This window comes from Alternaria ethzedia, assembly GCF_023757985.1.
Source record: "Alternaria ethzedia strain BMP 0044 chromosome Unknown scaffold_21, whole genome shotgun sequence".
Lineage (NCBI taxonomy): Eukaryota > Fungi > Ascomycota > Dothideomycetes > Pleosporales > Pleosporaceae > Alternaria > Alternaria ethzedia.
This window is the reverse complement of record NW_026056214.1, coordinates 442,386-465,430: the sequence shown is the minus strand read 5'-3', so window position 1 is coordinate 465,430 and position 23,045 is coordinate 442,386. Positions and strand designations below refer to the sequence as shown.

The following is a 23,045-nucleotide window of genomic DNA, read 5'->3' as shown; positions in this document are numbered from 1 at the left end:
CACCATTGCTTGGACCATTACTTCACGACACTTTACGAACCAAGATAGACTGAGGTGTTAGCTCGATTGCTCCCTCTATATCTCCGACCCCGCTTCGAATCGAGTCCAACTCTCGCCCTCCGATCATCCCCACCACCCAACATGCAGTCAAACGACGACGCAATGGTCTCGCCCACGCCATCTCCACCGGCGTCATCCTCGACCCCGACGCAGGGCTCCGCCCCGCGCCGACCCCCGCGCAAGAGCACCCTCACCCAGCAGCAGCGCAACCAGAAGAGACAGAGGGCCACTCAAGACCAACTTGTGACACTCGAAGTGGAGTTCAACAAGAACCCCACGCCCACTGCTGCTACCCGCGAAAGAATTGCCTCGGAAATCAACATGACCGAGCGCTCAGTCCAGATCTGGTTCCAGAACAGGTAGGAAAAGCGAGCAGCATGATGCTTGTGCGCAGTACTGACACTTGCATAGGCGTGCCAAGATCAAGAACATTGCCAAGAAGAGCATCGAGAACGGTGATGACTGCAATGATATCCCAGAGTCCATGCGACGATACCTTGCCCTCCAGGCCATGGAGTCTGGCAAGTCAATCGGCACTAGTTTCCTGGGACGCGCAGGCGGTATGCCATACGGAAGTGGCATGCTTCTCAACACCGACGCCAACAACTCCAAGGTTGTCATCCACCACTTTGCTTGCCGCTCCCTCAGCATCGGTAGCTGGAGACGAGTCGGACAGAGCGCCATGGACCTTGTGGTATTCTACTCACCTGAGAAGTGCTGCATCACCTACTACATCAACAACGACTCTGCAGGATACAAGATTGAGTACCCGTTCTCATACATCAAGAACATTTCACTGGAGAATGGCGACATGACCGCAAACGCCGAGGGTGCGTCGCAACGCCCCGGAGGCCTGATTGTCGAGCTCAACCGCCCCCCGAACTTTTTCATGGACTCTTCCGGTTCGGGAGGATTTTTCCAATGCGGCGACTTTACCGAGGACCAGCAAGCATCAAACATTATGTTGCACCATTTGGGTGGTCACCCGAAGGTGCTGAGCGGTCAGTTGGCGAAACTTGTCTCACTGGAGTCGTTTCAGAACCGACACAACATGTTCGACCCAAACACATTCGCCGTCTCGGCACCGGTCTCGCCCATCAACCACCGGCCCGCGTCCCAACCAAACCACCTCCAGCACCCGCATCACATGGGCATGTTTCAGGAGACGCATCTTGCACCTCAACCCTTCCAACCGCGTGGTCACAAGCGCCAGCGAAGTCGTTCAGTGCCTGTTGCGATGGACTTTTCTATGCTTCGCAACCCGATGCCATCTTTCTTGATTCAACAAGAGCCGTCGCCGTATGTTCCTAACCCTGAGATCTTTGCGCCGACGCCCCAGAGTGCAGGCCCTATTGGCCCTCACCTGAGCATCGACACTTCTGCAGGGTACGGCATGGACTACCGACAGTACCCCATATCGGCCACTACCGCTAACTCACCTTCGGAGTACGGCACGCCTTCCTTTTTCACATCGGGTCCCTCAAACGACAACATCCCGGCATCCAACTACGGCCAGTACAACATTCCTCCCTATGTACATACACCAATGGGCCCGCCACCTTCTGCATCTCACCACTCACCTATGCCGGCGATGAACCACCCTGACCCTATCATTGCTAACCAGTCACCACCACTGGGTTCTTTCGGTCGTGACAACCACAATGACGTGTACCCAATGTCGCACGACAACGGCATGTCCGACGAGGCGCTGCAGATGACAGACATGTACGCCAAGCAAAATCTCAACATGCCGTTCCGGTCACCGATGATGGATGACAACGTCGACGACTTGGACATGCAGAACCTGGTGTCATTCGGCTCGTTAGACCCATCAAGCATGTCACCGGAGCATCACCAGATGCAATGAGCAGGCCGCATACTACCGTCTGTTTGTCAATTATTCTTTTGCGTGCTCTTATACCCGGTCGCGGTTGCTTTCTTACGAGGAAGCTCGATGCGCACGCCCTGCCGCTTGGAACAGTGGCGGGGCATCTGCGGCTCTTGCTCACCATTATCGCTCATACTTAATGTGGTTGTCATCTCTCACATATTGGTCTCAAATCCTTGGATCTACAAAGCCATGGGGTTTTCCCGTCGCTTGTAGGAAGCCACCCTTCCACTACTTTCCATCACTACTCTTCGTAACGCAGGTTGAACGACCACCATACAGGGACTGGTTATTGAACACGGCGTTGCTCAGGATTGGAACTATACAGAGAAATGGCGGACTGGTGGAACCTGCGCTGGTGTTGGCAGACGTCAGCGGCATATGCTGGTCGTCTTTTTTCCTTTTGGATTGTCCTTTTCATTGTTCATCATCTCTTCTTTTTCTGTTGCGAGCTAGCCATTGTTTCATATGTTGCGTGCATCTCGGAATTTTCTCTTGTCGGGCTCGGCTGGCAGGTGGAGGGATTGCCATTTTAAGGAGATCTTGAGCTGCGGGGGTTGTTGTGGATTACAGAGCCGCTGCGCGTGCTTGAGTATGTAGCTTTCAAAGGGGTCTCCGGTAAACAGCTGTTCTTCGAGATCAGTAAACAAATACATTACATTACTTGAACCGACCTGGGATAGTGCCAGCGATGTGCTATGCGGAGGTGTTTAGAGCTGTCAGGCAGCGGGGAAGTGCCATGTTATAGCAGAGTGAAATTACGATGGACAGGTTGTCTCGTATCCACGGTTGCGAGATGAAAGTCCATCGTAATTTACAGCGAATCCTCGCACTAGGAAGGGCTACACAGCCCATTTGACAGCGCATTAATGAGAGTGGTCTCGGGCCAGCCCGTTGAACCTCCACACGATGATTACAAAATCGGGTGAGCCAATCATTTGCTGGAAGGCTGTAACATGTTATTTCATGCTACACAGGCGTTGGTAAGAAGTGTAATTGTCGCGTGGTGACTGCTGCGCAACGGCGGCACGACGTCTTCAAATATGTGGCCGCATGTGCTTATGTGCTAGTCGATGGTGTAGGCGAGGCTGGAAAAGGAAATAGCACTGCAATAAGATCGTCGACTATGCGTGGTGGTGTGAGTGCCGCAACGCTTACAGCATGCCAAGCGGTGGGCATCAGTGGGCGAGCACGTCGTGGCTGACAGCAGACAGCAGACAGCCATGCGTGAATGACAGAGCATGCGGTGATTATGTCAGGCTTGTCAGACCGAACGTTGCGCAAGAACTGGGTTAAGAAATTTGATGTAGTCGATGACGTGCGGCGAGGCCCGTTGGCATCGCAGGCGCGCAGACACATCGCAGACAAGCTCTGGGCCCGCGCGATTATGGCCCGAGTCGCAAGGCTTTTCAGGCTCGGACGAGGTACGGGTCTAGTCTGGCAAGGCTTGCGATGCTCGGCAGGCGAGGAGGGCGATTCGAGGGCGAAGTGGCAGCGATCGGCATCGAGTTCCCCTGACGTTGTGCCCCAAGCGGCGTGGTGCCGAACGGGACAATGGGGCTGCTCATTTCACGTTTCGTCGGGCCAACCAGCTCGCCGCTGCTTTTCGACTGCACCACCCCTTGCCTCGACGCTGATAAGTGAAGTGCCAGCTTTCTTCTCTCGCTCCACACCCACATCTTGTCGCTCATTACTTGCCCGTTGGTGTTGATCGTGCCAGGACTTTCACGCCATCTCTACGTCACGACCGGCGGCGCAGAAGCTTGGTGGTTCGCAGCAAACGGCCGCGCCACTCAGGAACACGAAAAGCGTTGCGACAGCCCTTCACGTACTCCGCAGTACCAGTCAAGCCTCTGTTTATTGCACCGCGAGCAGCACGTAGGTCCTTTTCCTCCAAGCGTCCGCGGTCTCCCGCTGTACCTGCCCAATCCCAGCCCTCAATCTCTTTCCCAGCTTTCGTCCATCTCCTGCACGCTATCCGGCACTGCCGCTCCCCGGTTTTGTCCACGCTCCGGGTGCATGAGCGCGTCAGTCCTACTAAGACTGCCCTTCACCCACCACTGTCCCAGCCGCTGCTCGCCGACGTCCCCACGCAGCGCCGCCAATTCTTCCTCGAGTCGCCTGCTGATCCTTTTCCCGTCTAGCTCCTCCCGCGACCTCCTGCATTCTTCACCGCCAGCTGCAACGTGGGACGATACTCGAGCCTACACCTCCCTGCGTCTGCCCTGCCTACTCTAATACCGCCGTCCGAGAGCAATTGCTGCAATGCCTGTCCGAAGCATCAACCCGTTCGCATCCACCGCCCCTGCTCCCCCCCTCGATCCCTCCGCCGAGAAGCGCGAGCCAGCGCGTCGACAATCCTTCGCAAAGGGCAACAAGTTCACATCCCTCTTCGGTGGCTCCCCCAAGTCCCGGACCGACGCCGCTCTCCTGCGCGAGGCATTCGTTGCCCAGCAACAGGCCCTTCTCAATAACCCCTCGCCCTCGCAAATCTCCCTCCCGACCATCAACCTGACCACTGCGACCGGCGAGAAGATGCCCACGGAGCCCAAGACCCTCTTCCAGCCGCCTTCGCCAGAGGAGCAGCGCCGCCTCGCACGAGCACACGCCCAATTCGGTCCCCTTGGCTCCCAGAAGCACCGCTACCTCAGCAAGTTCGAGGGCGAGTTCGGCGACCCCATTGAGGACGAGCCGCCATATTATTTCCTTTTCACCACATACATCAGCTACTTAATCCTAATAGTATTCGGACATGTTCGCGACTTCTTCGGCAAGCGCTTCAGGAAGCAACACTACAGCCATCTGCAGGAGAAGGACGGATATGCACCCCTCAACAGCGACTTCGACAACTTCTACACGAGACGGTTGAAGATGCGCATCAACGACTGCTTCTCGCGACCGACGACCGGTGTCCCTGGACGCTTCATCACCGTGCTTGACCGCAAGTCAGACGACGGCAACAACACCTTCAAGATGCTCGGTACCACCACAGAAACTCTCAACATGAGCTCCTACAACTACCTCGGATTTGCTCAATCAGAAGGTCCCTGCGCAGACGCTGCCGAAGCTACCATCAGGAAATACGGAATCTCCATGGCCAGTCCCCGGTCAGACAGCGGTACTTCAGATCTCACTGTCGAGGTTGAGGACCTCATCGCCAAGTTCGTCGGCAAGCCAGCTTCAATGGTCTTCTCCATGGGTTTCGTTACGAACGCTACCACATTCCCCACCATCGTTGGAAAGGGCTGCCTCATGATCTCCGACGAACTCAACCACTCTTCCATCCGATTCGGCGCTCGTCTCTCCGGTGCCATGGTCACAATGTTCAAGCATAACGACATGCGCGATCTCGAGCGCAAGCTCCGTGAAGCCATCTCGCAAGGTCAGCCCCGCACCCACCGCCCATGGAAGAAGATTTTGGTCGCCGTTGAGGGTCTCTACTCCATGGAGGGTACCATGTGCAACCTTCCCGGTATCATCAGCCTGAAACACAAGTACAAGTTCAACCTGTTCGTCGACGAGGCCCACTCCGTTGGTGGTGTCGGTCCTCGCGGACGCGGTGTTTGCGACTACTTTGGTATTGACCCCTCGGAGGTTGACATCCTCATGGGTACATTGACAAAGTCCTTTGGCGCAAACGGTGGTTACATCGCCGCTGAGAAGCCCATCATCGACAAGCTCCGCACCTCCAACGCCGCCATGCTCTTCGCCGAGTCACCCGCACCACCCGTCCTCATGCAAATCTCCTCCGCCCTCCGTATCATCGACGGTTCCATCGTCCCCGGCCAAGGCGAAGAGCGTCTCCAGCGTCTCTGCTTCAACTCACGCTATCTCCGTCTCGGTTTGAAGCGCCTCGGCTTCATCGTCTACGGCCACGACGACTCCCCCATCATCCCCGTCATGCTGTACAACCCCGCCAAGATGCCCGCCTTCTCCCACGAGATGCTCAAGCGCAAGATCTCCGTCGTCGTCGTCGGCTACCCAGCCACCCCTCTCGTCTCATCACGAGCCCGCTTCTGCGTCAGCGCCGCGCATACCAAGGACGATCTCGACCGCATGCTCACGGCTTGCGACCAGGTTGGCGAGCTCCTCCAACTCAAGTTCAGCAGCGGTGTTGCTGGCGGTGCGGAACCAGAGGACCTTCTCGAGATGAGCAAGGCCGCGGACGATAACAAGGAGACGATGCCTAAGCCCCCCAGGTGGAGGATCGAGGATGTGCTCAAGAGGACTGTTGATGATGTTCAAGGGACGCTGCGGTAAAAAGAATTGCATGTTTATATATGTCCTACGCAGCATCTTCTTTTCATCAACACTCTTGTCATCCCGACCACACTTACTGGTTTCACGACGTTATTCAGGCGAACACTTTTGGAGCATTTTGGCGTCCCCCGTTGTCGTGCGCGTTGGCCGCGCCTTGTTGTGGCCGCGTTGCGTCTTGCTTGTCTTGTATCATAACTCTTTCTCGATTCAATACCCTCGCTGTTGGCTTTTTTACACTATTAAACTTTTTTATGTCCGCATGGCACTTCTTTGAAGATATGACGACGTTGTGCATTTGAGTTTTGCATTTTCTGGTTATGAGTATTCGTCGTTTTTCTTGTTTGTGATTGTGACTTTGATTGTAAATGTGCATGTTGAAGTCGTGTTGAGTAGGTTGTTGGAGTGGGTAGGAGTCGGTAATCGTAATGTGGTGGCTGGGTGATTGGGAAGGTTGATAGATGGTAGGGGGTAGATGGTAGACATGTATATTGATTAGATGGTCTATAGACACATGGAGGATACTGTAGGGCGATGAATGTTGTAACAACACTAGACTACAATCATCGCCCTCCAGTATCCACCATATGTCTATAGACCATCTAATCTGGATACTGGAGGGCGACATGGGAGATAGCGGCGCAGGGAGAGTGAAAAGAAAATAAACGTCATGATGAGCACACACCTCTTTCCTTGGTTTGAACGTTGTCACACTTGGCTTTTTGCACGCGACTATGCCTTTTGTCTTGTTTGAGATGTGTCATGTTTGATATGCTGATTTGTCTTCATTGAGTCGTTTGTTTCTTTTCGGTATTTGCTTGGTTGGATGTTGGATGTTGGATGTAAGACGACGTATACAAGGTGAGAAGCGTAGAACAGCTGTTCGTGATGGGTAGGGAGTGGGTTGGCTGCAAAAGTGGAGGAAATACATGATGAGGCTGTTTGACGGACAGAAGATGATCTTAGTTGGGTTTGGCTATGTTGGCTATGGGGTCTGTCGGGGCAACTTGATCTTGCAGTTGGTAGGGATATGGGATATGACGTCGGTAATGTAAGAGGGTGTATATGAAGGAGGCGAAAAGATATGTCTTGGTCAGTGAGAAGACTTCCCCAAGACCAATTCCACTCTGTAAAGTAAAGTCACACTCAGAGATCACAACATCACCAAATTGTCAAACAAGTTTCCAGGTATCATAACTGCGATTCAACAATCAAACTATATACAACTCAAAAGTTCTCATAACCCCCTCATAAACATTCATACCACATCATCCATCGCTAGGCAAAAAGCAAACTCACATCCAAGCGTTTAACCGCGGGTAAGAGTAAGACCGTAAGCAGACAGAATCTCGTTGACAGGCTGGAAGTAAGTGACACCTCCGCTGGAGCAGTCACCAGAGCCACCGGAAGTGACACCCTGGGCCTGAGCACCGCTGTACCAGGAACCGCCAGAGTCACCGGGCTCAGCGCAGACGTTGGTCTGAGTAAGACCAGTGACACGGCCCTCAGCGTAGGAGACGGTGGCGCCGAGAGCGCGGATAGTACCGCAGAAGACACCGGTGGTGGAACCGGAGCGGCAGACGCTGCCGCCGGTGGCGGTGGCGGTGCTGCCGGACACGGGGAGGGTGCTGCCGGCGTAGTTGTTGATGCGGCCCTGGTACGTGTTGCCAGAGGTGCCGCGGATGTACGAGTAGTCGTTGCCGGGGAAGCTGGAGCCAGCGAAAGTACCGATGGTGGCACCGGCGCTGGTGGAGGCAGTGTTGCCAGTGGTACCGCAGTGGCCTGCGGAGACGAATCCACCGGTGACGGAGAAACCGACGGAGCAGCGGCCGGCACGGTTGATGTAGTAGGCGTCACCACCGCGGATGGTAGCGAAGGTGGTGGGCATGGCGGCAACGGTCTTGACCTCGTACTCGGAGTCGGCGAGACCAACCTTCTTGGCGAGGTCGGCAGCGGAGTCGGTGCTATCGGCGAGAGCCTCGAAGACGAGCTTGTTGGAGGCAACGTCGACGTAGTAGGCGGCGATGCCAGACTCGGAGCGCTTGGCGGACTCGATGTCCATGTTGTCAAGAGCAGCCTTGGCCGCCTCAAGCTTGGAGAGAGGGACAGAGACGAGGAGGGGCTTAGCACCGGCGGCCTCAACCTCAGAGGCGGAGGCCTCGTCGGTGACGGCAACGGTGAGGTCACCGTCAACGAGGTAGGCACCACCGAAGGAGGCACCGGTGGAGGTACGGAGCTGCTCAATGACATCGGTGGCCTTGAGCTCGCGGGCTACACGGGCGTGGGCCTGCTCGGCATCAAGTCCAAGGTCGCGCTTCATGGCAGCGAGGATGTCGGGGTGCAGGCTGTTGGCAGCAGTGGTAGGGGCACCGTAGACGATGGGCAGGAAGACTGCCACGGCAGCGAGGAAGTTGGTGAGAACCATGGTGAAGATACCGAACGTTTGATGTTGTAGAGGCGAGAGCGAAGGTAGTAGAGTGAGTGACACTGATGAGAGTGATGATTTGAAAACGACGGGAATACCCTCCTATACTTATACTTCTTCGTCCACGTCTGGCGTCGTGACTTGCATCATGTCTTCGTCCGTTGCTGTGCAAGATAGAGCCCTAGCCCGCATACACGGCTACAAACTGCCTCCTTCCTCATCCGCTACGTGGTGTGGTCCCACGTGCTTGCAGTATCAGAAAGGTAGTCTCCAAAAGGCACCTCACAAGAGCTGTAAATTGGATCGACCGCTAACCAGAATATCTCCTTCCTCTTCCGCTGCAAGGCATGTTTACCCCGGGGTGCTACGTTTCAAGAGTATCGGAAAGGTAAACCCCATAGGGCACCTCACAAGACATTGCCCCCACGGTGTTACACCCAAACAGGCACCTGACAAGAGATTCGCCCCTGGAGGCCATCGAGCTATCGATGTAGCGACTCTTAACACCAAAGTTAACGGTCTGCAAGCACCCCTACGCTATCCAGGTACGCGAATCCGTTCAGGAAGGAGGTTGAGATACGACAGAGATCCGGTAGGGGTAGATAAGCGAGCTGGTCGGATAATGTGCCAGCCTTAGGGAATAACCCCGCACGGGCATATCCGTTCATGCAGAAGCCATACACACCTCTTTACCATACCTTCCTGATTCATCATGTGTCCCGCTGCCAAGAGCCAAGACCTTTATCTTCTAATATCGAGGGGCGCTTAGCAGATAGGAGCTTTTGCGATGGCTCTCTTTATTCGCCGACTTTCTTGTAGTGCCGGTAGTTTGGCGTTCTACTCTCTTGGCGAGCTCGGGAATTGCAAGGGCATAGTCCACCTATTCTGGTGTTTGTTCGTAGTCCAAGTAAATGGCCAGTAGATATGCGTGCTAATCGTGGTGATCGTCACTGGCAGCTCCCCAGGGTTGAACTTGTGAGCGTAGCGACAGTGTCTAGACTCGTAGAAAGTCCCTATGAGTCAGGGAACTTTGCCGGTTCGTCGCTGATCAAGAAGGGTCCAGCTGCTTCTAAGCGATCATTCCTCGTGATGTTTACCATTGGTAAATACGCGGTGGTAAAGTTCAGTTGGCTCCAGTGCCGCTCGTCGAATACTAATCAACCCAGAATCCTGCTGCAAGAGAACCACAACTTCCTGCACACATGTGCTGGCGCTGTTCGGTTATGCTGTATGGACGTTGTTTTTCCGTGTTACTAGTATCCGCAGTAGTAGTGAAGGATCAGAAGGGAGGGTCGCTCCGAGCGGGTCCTACACCCTCCTCCTGCCGGTACTCGTATTAGAATACAAGCTCCCAATCATGGCGAGGCGTGGGCAAGAATCCGTCAATGCGAGTTCGGAAGACTAGATGCATGAGGGATAGCATACACATTGCCACAACCGCTCGTAGCGTCCTCATGCCCAGCCGTTTGCCGTGCCTGAACCAAGGAAGGCTGGTACCTGGCTGCAAGTGGGTGGCTGCAAGCGTGACCCCGTATTGCGCCATCGTTCTACAAGCCGAGGTGAAATCGCTGCGCACGCGGGTATGACGAAGTCAACGGCGCCTGCACCATGTTCGAGGTTGAGTCGAGTGGCAAGATGTTATGCTGTTGTATCCGCATTTGTGAAATGGCTGATGAGACGTGATGTGTGAGTACCTGCGGGTGCAGAGGTGATGGACGGAGGGGCAGACGTGGCCGACGCCGGCGAACATCATTTCCACTAGCGCAACGCTAAAACGCACGACGTTCCAGACAGGAAGGAGCTATACGTTGATGTCATGCGGACATGAGACAGCCGCACCTCATACAAGAAAAAGCATATACCAGGAGTGTAGACTACATCACGATGAACGCATGCAAAGTAGGTAAGCTGACGTCGATGTAGGCTCCTGGGTGTTCGGTTTTCCTAGGTCAACGTGGACGGGTTCTGAGTGATATCGCATAGCTAAATTGCACCCGGCCATTCTATAAGATACAACTCAGGCTCGCAACGCCAGCCTGAAGACATCGCAAGTCCCTACAATGCGCATGCAAAATCGTCCCAAAGCGCCGCTTTCCTCTTGTCGTCGGCCGCCAAATCCTCACACTTTGATGCGGAACCTTTGCAAAACAGATCGAAGGTGAACGGAAAAGCAGAGTACCAGCATGAGCAAATGTTACTCAATTTTTCCCTCTCGGTGATGTCAACAGGCGACTCTGTCTTTGATGTACCTTCGATGGATGTTTGTATATGCCAGTTGCTTGTGTCATTGTAATTCGCACACTTGAGATCACCGAGAGCAGTGTAATCTGTGAGCCAGGGAAGTTTGTCCTCTCGCTCATCCGGTGTGACGTAGACGCCGTAGAGGCGGTCGTTGAGCTTGAGCACGCCACCACGTCTTTTGGTGGCGTCGGCATCGCACTGGGTTGATTAGTACCTGGACTGATATTGCCATGGGAATGCACCAATGTCTTACATTGCGTATGATATCCTTGTAAGTCAAGCGACAGTGGTCGACTTTGTCGTCGTCTGTCGCTCCTTCAAAAAAGTGCCAAGTGGTTCGAGCTTGTATGAACAACGCAGGATCAGCGACCGCAAAGAATCCAACATGTGAGTCGGCGTTTGTTTTTGTGAGTTTGTACGCCCTACTTGCGTTACGGAAGTCCGAGGTATCGCGCACAGATGGTGGAATTGGGGTCGTCTTGTCCCAGTGCTTGATGATGTCTTCGCAGAACTGTTGGGCAAAGCCAACTGCCTCCTCTCCGTCGAATTCTTTCGCATTTGGGTACTGGTCATGGCCTTCACCGAAGCAAGTACGGTCGGACGTTGCATCCGTATTGAGTAGCTGGTCTTTGTGGGCGTCTACAAAGGTACCGATCCATGAGTCCTCCTTGCCCCTTACGGACTCGTCTGGGAGTTTTCTGTAATACGGGGCGCTTAGTATATCGGCCTTTCGTTCTTCGTCAAGCTCAGTCCCAATATCGAATTCAGTTTTATCCGGTTGTAGTAGAGAAATGTCGTAGTTCGGCTGGGAAAGTCCGCGCCAGTGGAACCAGCCTTTTACTTGGATTTGGGCAGATTCTTCGTTATTGAAAGGAACGACCATTTTGCCGAAAGATGGATCATCATCAATTCTAGGGAAGTAAGGAACCGTACCGCCGATAGCCTGCGATACATAGTTGGATAGGGCAAAAAGAGCATAGTTGTCCGCTAGAAATGATCAGCTTGACAGGCGCTTGTGCAGGATATGATGAACATGCCGTTCAATGCTCCCCAGTCGTTAGAGCTGTCGTGAACTCGAGCCAAAACTTTGGCGCAGAGTACCCCGTAGCAAGCTGACCAGGACTCCTTGATTCCGCCAGGTGAATCTTGCCACACATTAACCCAAAGGTCTGAGATGGGTCGTTTTAGTTCTTTCGATGTGGGAAGAAACTGGACCAGCATGCGCAGCAAGGTAGTAGCTGATCGTTGTCAGTGATCTAGCAGCAAATGTACAATTGTTGAATTACTCGCCTCGATTGTCGTGATAATACCCTGCGTTGTATCGAGCCGTAAGATTAGTGGGAGAATTGATACCCATCTGAACCCTATGATTCAGTGGAGGGAGTCCGAAGTATTCGCGACAGATTACAAGCCCGGGTTGTTGACCTTGCGTGCCGTCCCTCTTTTGTGTGTCAACCACTGTCTTGGCAATGCCCGGAAATTTGGTACGCTCGTCACACGGAGCTGAGCCGTCGAAGTTGCACCCCACCAAAATTGGCTCTGAAAGTTGCAGCACGCCTGGAAAAGCACTCTTGATGACCGGGATGTGTTCGACTGAACTTTTGCCAAAAAACAGCCAAAAGTTTGGGTTGTCCGTGTAGGCTATTTGGCTTTTGGCTGTGACGTTGGCCAGATCCACAACATCTTTCAAATCGTTATCAAGCATGTCTCGATGCTCAGCCTTGCATGAATCATCAAAGGAGATTATGGACCCGGCAGTTGATGGCAGCGCTGATACCGAGGGCTGAGTGCCTGTTGGTGCGAGAGTCTGGGAAGGTGATTGTGAATCTGCTTGAGAGGACGCTTGTTGGCTAGCCTGAGAAGCAACGGAGACCACCTGAAAAGCCACCGAGGCAGTCTGGGAAACTGCAGAGGCTACCTGCGAAGAACTTTGTGCGGCGCCATCCGCTATGAGAGAGAGGATCAAGAAGATCGTAAGGATTAGACCATTCGGTCTTAACACTGACGTGGCTAACGAGCGGACTTTCTTGATGGCGTTAAACATGTTGCAGGACGAGCGGTAGGAGAGGAATAGCCGTAAAATGGCAAGACACTAGGTATAGTATGCAGGTATAGCAAAGATGTGAGGTGATGTTGGCTGTGTGGTATTCGCGTGATGGTGTCTATCGAAGAAAGATTGTAGGAAGGAAGGAGAGAACTGCGATGCGAGATCTTATACTCACCAATGACTGTTGCGTAGGACGTGGAAGTAAGCGTTCTGTCATAGCGGAGTAGTTGTGACTAGTCTATAGAATCTGGTGACTGGACGGTGGTTCAAGTTCTTGTTTAGTGACAGTTGGGATGTTTCGCGGTTCCAGTCATTTTCCGGACCGCATACGATGGAATATACTCCAGCTTCGTATAGAGATCAACTCTTATATTCCATACATGTGCATCCCCAGCCTCTCATCCCGCCGCCTAGCCTACCCACTAATGCACCGCATGTTCGCCGCAGCACCTATGGTAGCGCCTTGCTGCTTCCAAACATCTGCGCAAGACTTCCCCGGTTGCTTACAGACCATAGCCGCACCCATGGGGTTGCTACCAAACCAACACGTACAGAGCCGCCCCGTACGTTCGCTATCGTTGATATCGATGAAGGGTGCGATCCGCCATGCACTGGTGGCATTGTAATCCGTGCATTTAGATTCCAAGGTCCGTGGTATGTCCCAGTGGGCTGATGGATGCGTCATAGCGCCTACGGCGAAGATCTGCAAGTGCGTCAATCATCATAGCATTATCGTTCGGTCATATCCAACGGGGAAATACGCACCATGTCGTTAATTTTGAGATAGCCACCATATTTGTCGTCACTGTCTCCTCCATCACACTAGGTTTGTTAGTATTGGACGTAAGCATTGGTAGAGATTGGCAGCCCACATGTGTAATGAGGTCGTTGTATGTTGCTATGCAATGCGAAGCTTTCTCGTCGGATTGTATTCCTTCGAAATATACAGATAAATTCTTCCCTGTCATGAAGCTATCAGGGCTTGGGGAGACATAGTAAACCAGATCCTTTGTACCATCCGGTAGTGGTGTATACAACTCGACTTCCTTATCGATTTGGAAGATGCGCGGATGTAGAGGCTTGCCAGCGAGCATGTAGTCGTTGACTTTGTTCTTGCAAAAGTTGTCCAATTCACTCTGAACTTCGTCAAATGTAAAGGCTATGGCGTCCGGGAACGCGGCTTTATCTTCGCGATAGCATGTGTATTCTTTTGATGCACCCAGGTTGGACATGCCGTTCTGTTTTGCTTCGTTGAACACCTTCAGGAACTTGTCACGAAGTACTTTAAAACCGGATGTGGTGGCGCCAAAGGACCAGGGCGCATTCTCTAGATCAGCCTGAGATCCTTTTGGAAGTTGATCCTTGAAGTCCAAAATGTCTGTCTTCTGGTATCGCTCGACGTCGTAATACCACTGGGAATCACTCTCTGCGCTAAATTCCGGAGTCGCATGGAAGGTCTGGATATCTCCCAAAAGAAGAGGCCGAATGATGGGATTTGGACCATCTTCGAGACGAGGAAGCCATGGAAAGTTGGATGCTCCAAGACTGTTAGATTCCCCAAGTTGACGAGAAACGTACTTCTGCAACGCAAAAAGAGCATAGTTATCGGCTATACCCGTCAGCATCAGGCAAGAGTTCTTCTTGTTGTCAAATGTATACCATTAAGAATGCTCCATGTTTCACTGTCAGCCAACTGAGCTAGGAGCTTAATGCAGTATACGCCATAGCAAGCTGTCCATTTGCTCGCCCCACCCGCATATCGCATGTACACCCACAGGTTGGAGATATGCCGGTTCCAGCCCTCTCGTTGTGGGAGATAGTAGAGCAAAGCTCGCAAGAGTGCGGAAGCTATTAGTAGATTAGTATAAGGTGAATGTGGATATGTTCGAGATGGCATTCCCATACCTTGGTTCTCATGATAAGAGCCCATATTGAAACGGCGCGTCCAGTCGACTGAATCGCTCAGGCCCATCTGTACTGCCTCGTTCAGAGGAGGGAATCGGAAGTACTCCCAACAAAAGTAGAGATTAGGTTTGAGGTCCACCCGGGGGCCTTCGCTGCCTATGCCGCCATACACGTGTTTACTTTGACATGCCGCTGTCTCGTTCTTGATGTCGCAAACCGCATTGATCTTCCAAGCAGCACTCACGGTTGCGCTTGAATAGTCCTTAAATACGCTCTCGACTGTGCTAGCATTCGGAATAGCGCTGGTACCAAGATTCTCCACGAAGGGTAGGTCTTGTCCAAGATTGGCATTTGACCAATCCAGCATTCCATAGAAGGCTAACGTGCCAGTCCCAACAAAGGCGGTTTTGATGATGTTCTTTTGATCGGGGTCACAAGTATTGCCGATCACGAAATTCTTGTCCGCGTCGACGTCGGGGACTACAATGGGCGCCGCGGAGGCAGCTTGTGAATTGGTCGGAGTAGTGCTTGGCGACGCGGCCTGAGAGATAGCTTGAGTGGTCTGAGAGGCGACCTGAGAAGGCTGGGAAGTAGCCTGAGAGGTCTGAGATGTAACCAGTGAAGTCTGAGAGGCAGCCTGCAAAGCCTGAAAGGAAGCCTGCACAGAAGCCTGTGATGCGCTTGGTGAGGTGTCGGTACCAGCCTGAGCCGAGCTTTGAGCAGCAGTCCCGGCGATTAGAGAAAGGATCAAGAAGAGCGTGAAGACTACGCTGTTCAGTGGGACGATAGCCATGCTGGAGCTGCGAACGTCCTTGCCGGCGTGAAAGATGGAAGCCTGAGTGGCCGGCAATAGTGACCGTAGCTCGACAGTGTGCGATAGGCCGTGTGGGTGTGCAAGCGTGTATGGCGCGTTGTTGGGTAGTCAATCGATGTGTAGTAGTTCATATGAGAAAGATTGTAGGAAAAAAGAAGGAGAATGCATTGCAAGACCTTGTACTCAGCGATGACTATTGCGAAAGACGTAGCAGGATAATTTTGGTCATACACCGGAGTCATCATGACTAGATTCCATCAGGCGAATGACTGTTTGCTGCTTGGGCCGTAGTTTATATATCCCATCCGTTCCAAGATGCGTAGATGTTCCGAAGACGGGCATGTTCCTTTGAACCCGTAAAGATCGACTTAACGGCTCGCTCGCAATGTGCTCTGATATCCTTTCGGTCCAAGTGGAAATGCTGCGCCGCGAGGTAGTACTCTTGCGAGAGTGGACTGCAAAAGACACCTACATCATCCGTCTGCCGGGCGTCAGTCATCACGAGAAGCACGCGTAGTCTACAGCTGAACGTACGCTCAGAGCGACGGGAACACTGCTGTGTCGCCACACTCCAAAGTGGTGGTCCGAGTAAGTGCCCGTGATCATCTTAGCATGCACGTTACAGCTGAGGCACAGCTCGACGCCGATTCCGTGCTCTTCGATGGTCTTCTTAAACTCATCTTTGACATGTATGACATGGCCCAGTCTGTCAGGTTGCCATGACAGGAGTATTTGCAACTCCAAATCCGAGGAAGAATTTTCGCTCTCGGCAAAGTGCAGCGTGATCTTCAGTCCGGCAGCCTTTGCCCGAGCGAAGCTATCGCCGAAGATGCGAATGTCACCTTTCGCTGGGTCGCCGCATAGGTCGACACCAACAACGCCGGCGGACTGATACTTGATGGCAAGATCGACGACTTCTTCCGCGTCTGCGATGTTGTTGCGACGGTCGATTGACAGTATGAGGAAAGCTCGCATGGTGTTGTTAGCATCGTCGTTATGGGCATTGAGTATGTCCAAAACGGTCTTCACGTAATCATCCTTGGTTACGCCCTCTCCAAGGATCGCTCTCGGGGTCGTTCGAAGCTCAACGTATACCACCCCATCATCCTGGAAGTCTTGCAACACAGCCCTGGTGGAGTACCTAGATTGATCAACCGCAGCTCACCATACACGTCCATGTCGACAGACATACTGAATGCTCGGCAAATCACTGCAAAGGCGATAGATGTATGACGAAAACAGCGGGAAGAACCTAATCTAGCTGTCAGACGTCTGCTAGTATTTCGCGTGGTGAGCCAGTGGTTTGGGACGACCAAGCGGGTAGCGATCATTTGTCAGGGGAATATTGGCCGCGAAATCGCTTGCGCGATCGTCTTGGCCCATGTATTCCCAACGGCACGCCGGTGTTACAGCGAGAATTCCGAACGACGAGCAAATCGAGCTAGGCCTACGTTTTGATATCGTAGTCGACCTTGCCCGCGGGTATAGCAAGCCAGGGATCCTCGAGGTCGAAGTCAGGATGCCGTGCTTTCTTTGTCTCCCATATGGCGTGCAGGCAGTCGCGACTGATGCTGCCGGTTAAGTGGGCATGAAGCTGAGTCGCGTCATTAGCAGCAGCGAACGGAAGTCTGAGCGTCCTTGGCGCGATGACTAGGGACCGAGGAGGCTGGAGCAGTACCTCAATCTTGGGCAGGCCCTTGGTGAAGGCAGCGTCGACGGGCAGGTCGTGTGCAGTCGCGATGGGGAGTGCAGCCATGCTGGGGAACACGGCGGTATTGGTGGCGTGGGGATGGTTCTCGAAGCGATAATGGAAAGGTGAACAGACTTCAGGAGGAGGCCTGGGGGGTATAGCGGCGGACGCGGGTCATAGTGCCAGCCGAGGCTGCTCGCTGCTCATTCGTCCGTCGCCTAAAGGAGGAGGTGCGCTGCAGGAGATTGCAGCGCGCGCCTTCTTCGTCAAGGTCTGGACAGGAGCAGAGCATAGCAACACCACGTTCGCGCCTCCAGCTGTGCAAACACCCGACCCGACAGCACGCAGGGCTCCTTCACGTTACCGCCCCTTCACATTGCTCACGTGTCACGGCAGGTGTTTGCAGTGGGCATCTTCGCGACAGACTGGCGGAGCACCGCCCTTTGATCTCCAGCGCTCGCTGCTCGGCTAGGCCAAGCTAAGCTCACCCCGGGCCGCTCCTGTACCTCACTCATCTCCAAGCACTCACCCTTCCATCCTCACGCCCCCACGACCGTTTGCCAGCCGCCGCTCCCTCTGCGCAAGCAATTGATTCTGCTCTGCGCGCGTCTAGCCATTGCTGCCGCCTGTCCATCGCTCCTGCCGCCGCTCTCTCTCGCTTCCGGCTGCCGCGTTCCCTAGGAGGCCCCTGGATTCGCCTGCCTCGCCGTTTCGCGCCGCTCGCGACAACACCCTCACCACCAGCACACCACTAATATATGGCCGATATGAACCAAGAAACGATTCAGCAGAAGATCCAGCTCGCCCGCCGCGACGCTGAGGCGCTCAAGGACAGGATAAAGCGCAAGAAGGATGAGCTCGCTGACACGACCCGTATGTTCTTTTTCCAGCCGGCGTGCTCACCGCATCGGAACCTCGTAGACGGCTAACACAAGAGCGCAGTTCGCGATGTCGCCAGAGACCGTGTCGAGGCTCTGCCGCGCCTCACCATGAAGACGAAGCGCACCCTCAAGGGCCATCTGGCCAAAATCTACGCCATGCACTGGTCCACCGACCGTAGACATCTCGTCTCCGCCTCGCAGGACGGAAAGCTTATCATCTGGGACGCCTACACGACCAACAAGGTCCACGCCATTCCTCTGCGATCGTCCTGGGTCATGACGTGCGCCTACTCCCCGTCCGGCAACTACGTCGCCTGTGGTGGTCTCGATAACATCTGCTCCATTTACAACCTGTCGGCGCGGGAAGGCCCAACACGCGTGGCACGCGAGCTGTCTGGCCACTCGGGCTACCTCAGTTGCTGCAGATTCATCAGTGATAAGCGCATCCTTACATCATCCGGTGACATGACCTGTGTGTTGTGGGATCTGGAGACTGGCTCCAAGGTGCACGAATTTGCCGACCATCTCGGTGATGTAATGAGCTTGAGCATCAACCCGCTCGACCACAACCAATTTGTCTCCGGTGCTTGCGACGCCTTCGCGAAGCTCTGGGACATCAGACAGCAGAAGTGCGTGCAGACCTTTGCCGCGCACGACTCTGACATCAACGCCATCCAATTCTTCCCCAACGGAAATGCCTTCGGTACCGGTTCCGACGATGCCTCCTGCCGTCTGTTCGACATCCGCGCCGACCGCGAGCTCGCATCATACCAGGTATGCCCGCTGACATATCTGGCACTCTTGGCATTTGGATTACTAATGTCTGCCATAGATTCCTGAGCCCGTCTGCGGTATCACATCCGTAGCCTTCTCCGTCTCCGGAAGACTGCTATTTGCTGGTTACGACGACTTCGAGTGCAAGGTAAGCAGTCAGCGCAGCCCCCACAGGTTCCACAGTCTAATAATATCCAGGTTTGGGACGTACTCCGCGGCGAACGCGTAGGCACATTGCAAGGTCACGACAACCGCGTCAGCTGTCTCGGCGTTAGCAACGACGCGCTCAGTCTATGCACTGGTTCATGGGACTCAATGGTAGGTTCTCTCGTGCTCCCGTCTGCATTACACAACTGACTTGGCATAGCTGCGCATTTGGGCATAAGTGCCGTCAGCCTCCCCAACTTCCACGACGCCATGTAACGACGCCAATCCGAACGTGTGCGCCTTACCGTAATATTGGCAAACTACAACCTACGACAGCGATCTCCGCAACTCCTGGCATACCATACCCCTGCTGCATCTTATCAACCAGGAGACTGAGCGCTGTCATACTCTAAGAATATAATACTCGCACCTGTTGGAATCGTCGATGTGGCTACGGTGCCAACTGATGTCCCGGCGCCCGGAATCTTTTTGTGCTCAAACTACTTTTTCTTTTCATACCACTGTTCTATTCCTTTCTCGTCGGTGCGAGCATACTGCTCACACTCGTCTTCATGTCCGGGCCGGCTGTTCAACGTACATGAGTAGCACCTATCTACATCAACCTTCGACATAGTCTTCTCCTTGCGTTCTGCCTGATCATTAAAAGCGACCGATTGTACTTGCACTTGCGTGGGAAGAGATGGGGCTGTGCAAGACGGGGTGCTTCATTACTGTATGTTTCGGATTCTACTACGTGCAAATGGTTTTGGAGAATCCATGGATGAGGGGGACTGAATGGACGGATCATGGCTTTCTGGCGCCTGGGCTTTCAATGTGTACGATTTGATTGGGTTGTGAAGGATGAGTCGGTAGTCAGCGAGTTTCTATATACCTCTTTTAAGTTTATCGAACGCTTTTGCATGATGTTAAGATGACTGATATTGCCTTTTCCAGGAGCCTTGGAACGTCTCGAGCATTCCAAGGTTTGAGCGCGCTCAGTCCAGGTCAGCTCGTGAAAGAAGTAATCAACGTCAACGTGCCTTCTAGACCTTGTCGTAGCTGTTGTTCGGCGCTCTCAGCGGTTACTGTAGCCTCAGCGGTAGAAGTTACTTTTCATATGCTGGCCTAGGCCACTGTGCGAGGCATTAACAGCTCCAAGGTGATTGCACCACCTGGGATGATACCCGCTCGCGAATCTAGTGGCGCGCACACCGTTATGCAAATGACTAGGTTGCCCAGGGGACCCCAATTGCCCATCCGGACGTCACTCCGGGACAAGCAGTGACAAGCCGGAGTATCAGCGATCAGAGCTTATTGCGGTGATGGTAGCGTGACCGTACTTTAGGCGTTCGTCGGGCAGGGCTGATAGATTATGGTTGTGATCTTCATGGATGACAGCAGAGCGACCGAGCAGAAGACGCAGGAGCCACGTCGTATTTTACTTTCACCCGGGCGGTTATGCAACGTCCTTCTATTTTCGAAGAGAAATCAATGTATCGAACCATCGTCTTTGGCATTAACGTGCCTCAGCTAATGCCCGCAATCTTAGGCTGCATGGCAACTGGACCCTGAAATCGACAAAAGGAAGCGCCTCAGCCGAGGCAGGAGTCGATCGGAGAATAGGAACGCGATGGATAGCATTAATGCTTCTAGAAGCGAGCACAGAAGGATTCCATTGCATGTGCACCGGGGGACTCGCATCCGGGATGTGGCCGGGACGAGAATATCAAACAAGACCGAAAGAGAGATCCCTCGGCCCCTTTTGGTCGGCGGTGCCATGGAACTCTGGTGCTGCATGACAGTTGGTGCCTCGACGAGATTGAAACATCCAGAGCGCATGAGAGGGTTAGCAGAGGCGTAAGGTCATTGTGACGTGTAGCCTCCAAACAGCAGCGAGGATAGGGCAGGTTGATGCTGCGACAGACGTGTCGAGGAGGCGTGTAGCAAGATAGTTCGGCATGGTGTTTCAGCAGTCGTCAGGCTTTCCACGCGGCGCCCCAAGCCATTGCGCGCCACCCGCGGGCTCTCAATTGGGCGGTGTACAGGCGGGTGAGCGTGTTTCGCACTCGAGCATCCTGTTTCATAAGGCCGACATGCCTTTGCGCTTCGCCAATGGAGTGCGATGCGGCCCCGTGCGGGCGTCTAATGCATCGTGAAATCGGCCGGTCAGCATCAGCCCTAAAACAGCACCTACCAAGCACACCCCTACACACCGTACCGCCTCGACCACGTTATCCACGTACGCACGTTGGAATCCTCGAGGGAATTCTCCCGTGCGCGTCCAATTGCATCGCTGAAACCCCAGCGCGTACTCGAAAATAGCCCTGCAAGCACGCGCGCCAAGGCCTGTCATCTAGCGGAGCACCATCCCAGACGACCGACCCCAACCTTGCAACGACTCCCTTTCCTTCTGCCCACCACAGACCAACGCGTCACCAGACACCGGGACCTGTACACGGACTCTGCAAACAGCTGACGCTGACCGTCCCCCTTCTCCACACATATATCAGTCCGGCGCCCGTCATTCGGGTCCCGCTCTTCTTTTTCTTCCGTCATGACTACAGCCGCTCAAGACGAATTCAACGAACTGATCCGAGACAAGGACCGCGAAGACCGCCACCCCGAAGACCGACACAACGACTCCGACCTCTCCGACCCGGAATCCCCTGGTGCCGCCGACGACTACCTCGAGAAGATCGATACCGACGACGAGCTCGACATCCCAGCCGACATGAGGGCGAATTACTACATGCCCAACCTGCGCTCAGAGGCCAACACGGGGCCCAAGGGTGTCATTGCTGACGCCCAGGCGTTTGAGCAGGCCAAGAAGCAAGCACGCCGATTCACATGGAAGAAGAACGCCGCACCCGCACAGTACAATGTCAATGCCTATCACGACGAGAAGACATCGAGCAGTGATGACGAGGTCGACGAGGGCTTCATGCGCCAATGGCGTGAGGCGAGGTTGAAGGAACTGCAGAATGTTGGTGAGCGGATACGGTCGAGGACCAACAGCCCTAGCCGGAGGATATACGGCAGCATGCCGTTGGTGGATGGTGAGGGGTATCTCGATGCTGTCGATAAGACGGCGTCGGGTACTACCGTTGTTGTTTTCATCTATGACTCCCAGGTATGTTGAGATGAAACTTAAACACACTGCATCAACTAACTCATATAGTCGAACATCAACCTCGATGTCGAAGAGTGCATGCGTGAGGTCGCCAAGCGCAACGACACCGTCCGCTTCGTTAAGATGCACGGCGACGACGCCGAAATCGACCATGTCGTCCTCCCCGCTGTCCTAGCATACAAAGGCGGCGACAAGTTCGCAAGCCTGCTACCGCTCCTCGAGGAGCTGCCAGACGACTCGGAGCTCAGCCCCATCAGCCTCGAGACCGCCTTCAGAAAGTGAGTCTCATCTTATGATCGTTTGATAAGATCATCAACTGACCAACGATCAATAGGAACCGCATCCTTTGAGACCGCGCTCATATCTCCTGCTACCATAGCATCTCTACAACACTCGCACCGATTTACACAGCTCCCTCTTCAGTATACTCATCACCACTCCGGTTGACCACGGCACACCACCATGCGAACTAGCACCCGCTAAGACCGCTACGGTTTCAAGCCACCACATCACACCTCCGCTCAGACCCCCTCATCTCAGCACGACATGACATGGGGTATACCTCACCGACTCGCCATGACCACCTCATCACACTATGAGTCCTGGTCCTCTCATCTATCGTGCATTATGCATGGCTTCACGACAACGCATTACCGGCGTTTCTCTTTGTTCTTTTAGGTTAGACGGTACATCTCACTTGATCACGACTTTGCTTAGCATTCGCGCTTACTTTAGCGCTTCAGCATGTTTGGCGTTTTGTGTTGTTTTGGTTCACCCTTAGGTAAG

General features: G+C 53.8%; 6 protein-coding genes across 6 annotated transcripts; 4 read left to right on the top strand and 2 right to left on the bottom strand.

Moving 5' to 3' along the window:
* Positions 1-141: 141 nt before the first annotated feature.
* Positions 142-1,927, top strand: J4E87_007630 (uncharacterized protein; the record flags this gene model as incomplete). The annotated part of the gene is made up of 2 exons (XM_049379224.1): positions 142-419; positions 472-1,927. 2 exons carry the CDS (start codon positions 142-144, stop codon positions 1,925-1,927), a joined length of 1,734 nt encoding a protein of 577 aa, XP_049231135.1.
* Positions 1,928-4,213: 2,286 nt separating this feature from the next.
* Positions 4,214-6,208, top strand: LCB2 (serine palmitoyltransferase component; the record flags this gene model as incomplete). The annotated part of the gene is made up of 1 exon (XM_049379223.1): positions 4,214-6,208. One exon carries the CDS (start codon positions 4,214-4,216, stop codon positions 6,206-6,208), a length of 1,995 nt encoding a protein of 664 aa, XP_049231134.1.
* A 1,306-nt stretch (positions 6,209-7,514) lies between these two features.
* Positions 7,515-8,630, bottom strand: J4E87_007628 (uncharacterized protein; the record flags this gene model as incomplete). The annotated part of the gene is made up of 1 exon (XM_049379222.1): positions 7,515-8,630. One exon carries the CDS (start codon positions 8,628-8,630, stop codon positions 7,515-7,517), a length of 1,116 nt encoding a protein of 371 aa, XP_049231133.1.
* A 2,055-nt stretch (positions 8,631-10,685) lies between these two features.
* On the bottom strand, positions 10,686-17,393 carry J4E87_007627 (uncharacterized protein; the record flags this gene model as incomplete). Its single annotated transcript, XM_049379221.1, has 10 exons — positions 10,686-11,069; positions 11,125-11,858; positions 13,471-13,621; positions 13,684-13,740; positions 13,791-14,527; positions 14,602-14,766; positions 14,824-15,658; positions 16,172-16,778; positions 16,830-16,889; positions 17,089-17,393. The coding sequence occupies 10 exons, from the start codon at positions 17,391-17,393 to the stop codon at positions 10,686-10,688; spliced, it is 4,035 nt and encodes a 1,344-aa protein (XP_049231132.1).
* Positions 17,394-18,085: 692 nt separating this feature from the next.
* Positions 18,086-19,367, top strand: GB1 (Guanine nucleotide-binding protein subunit beta; the record flags this gene model as incomplete). Its single annotated transcript, XM_049379220.1, has 5 exons — positions 18,086-18,200; positions 18,270-18,982; positions 19,041-19,130; positions 19,181-19,300; positions 19,350-19,367. The coding sequence occupies 5 exons, from the start codon at positions 18,086-18,088 to the stop codon at positions 19,365-19,367; spliced, it is 1,056 nt and encodes a 351-aa protein (XP_049231131.1).
* A 2,316-nt stretch (positions 19,368-21,683) lies between these two features.
* J4E87_007625 (uncharacterized protein) lies at positions 21,684-22,541 on the top strand (the record flags this gene model as incomplete). The annotated part of the gene is made up of 2 exons (XM_049379219.1): positions 21,684-22,259; positions 22,308-22,541. 2 exons carry the CDS (start codon positions 21,684-21,686, stop codon positions 22,539-22,541), a joined length of 810 nt encoding a protein of 269 aa, XP_049231130.1.
* Positions 22,542-23,045: the final 504 nt, after the last annotated feature.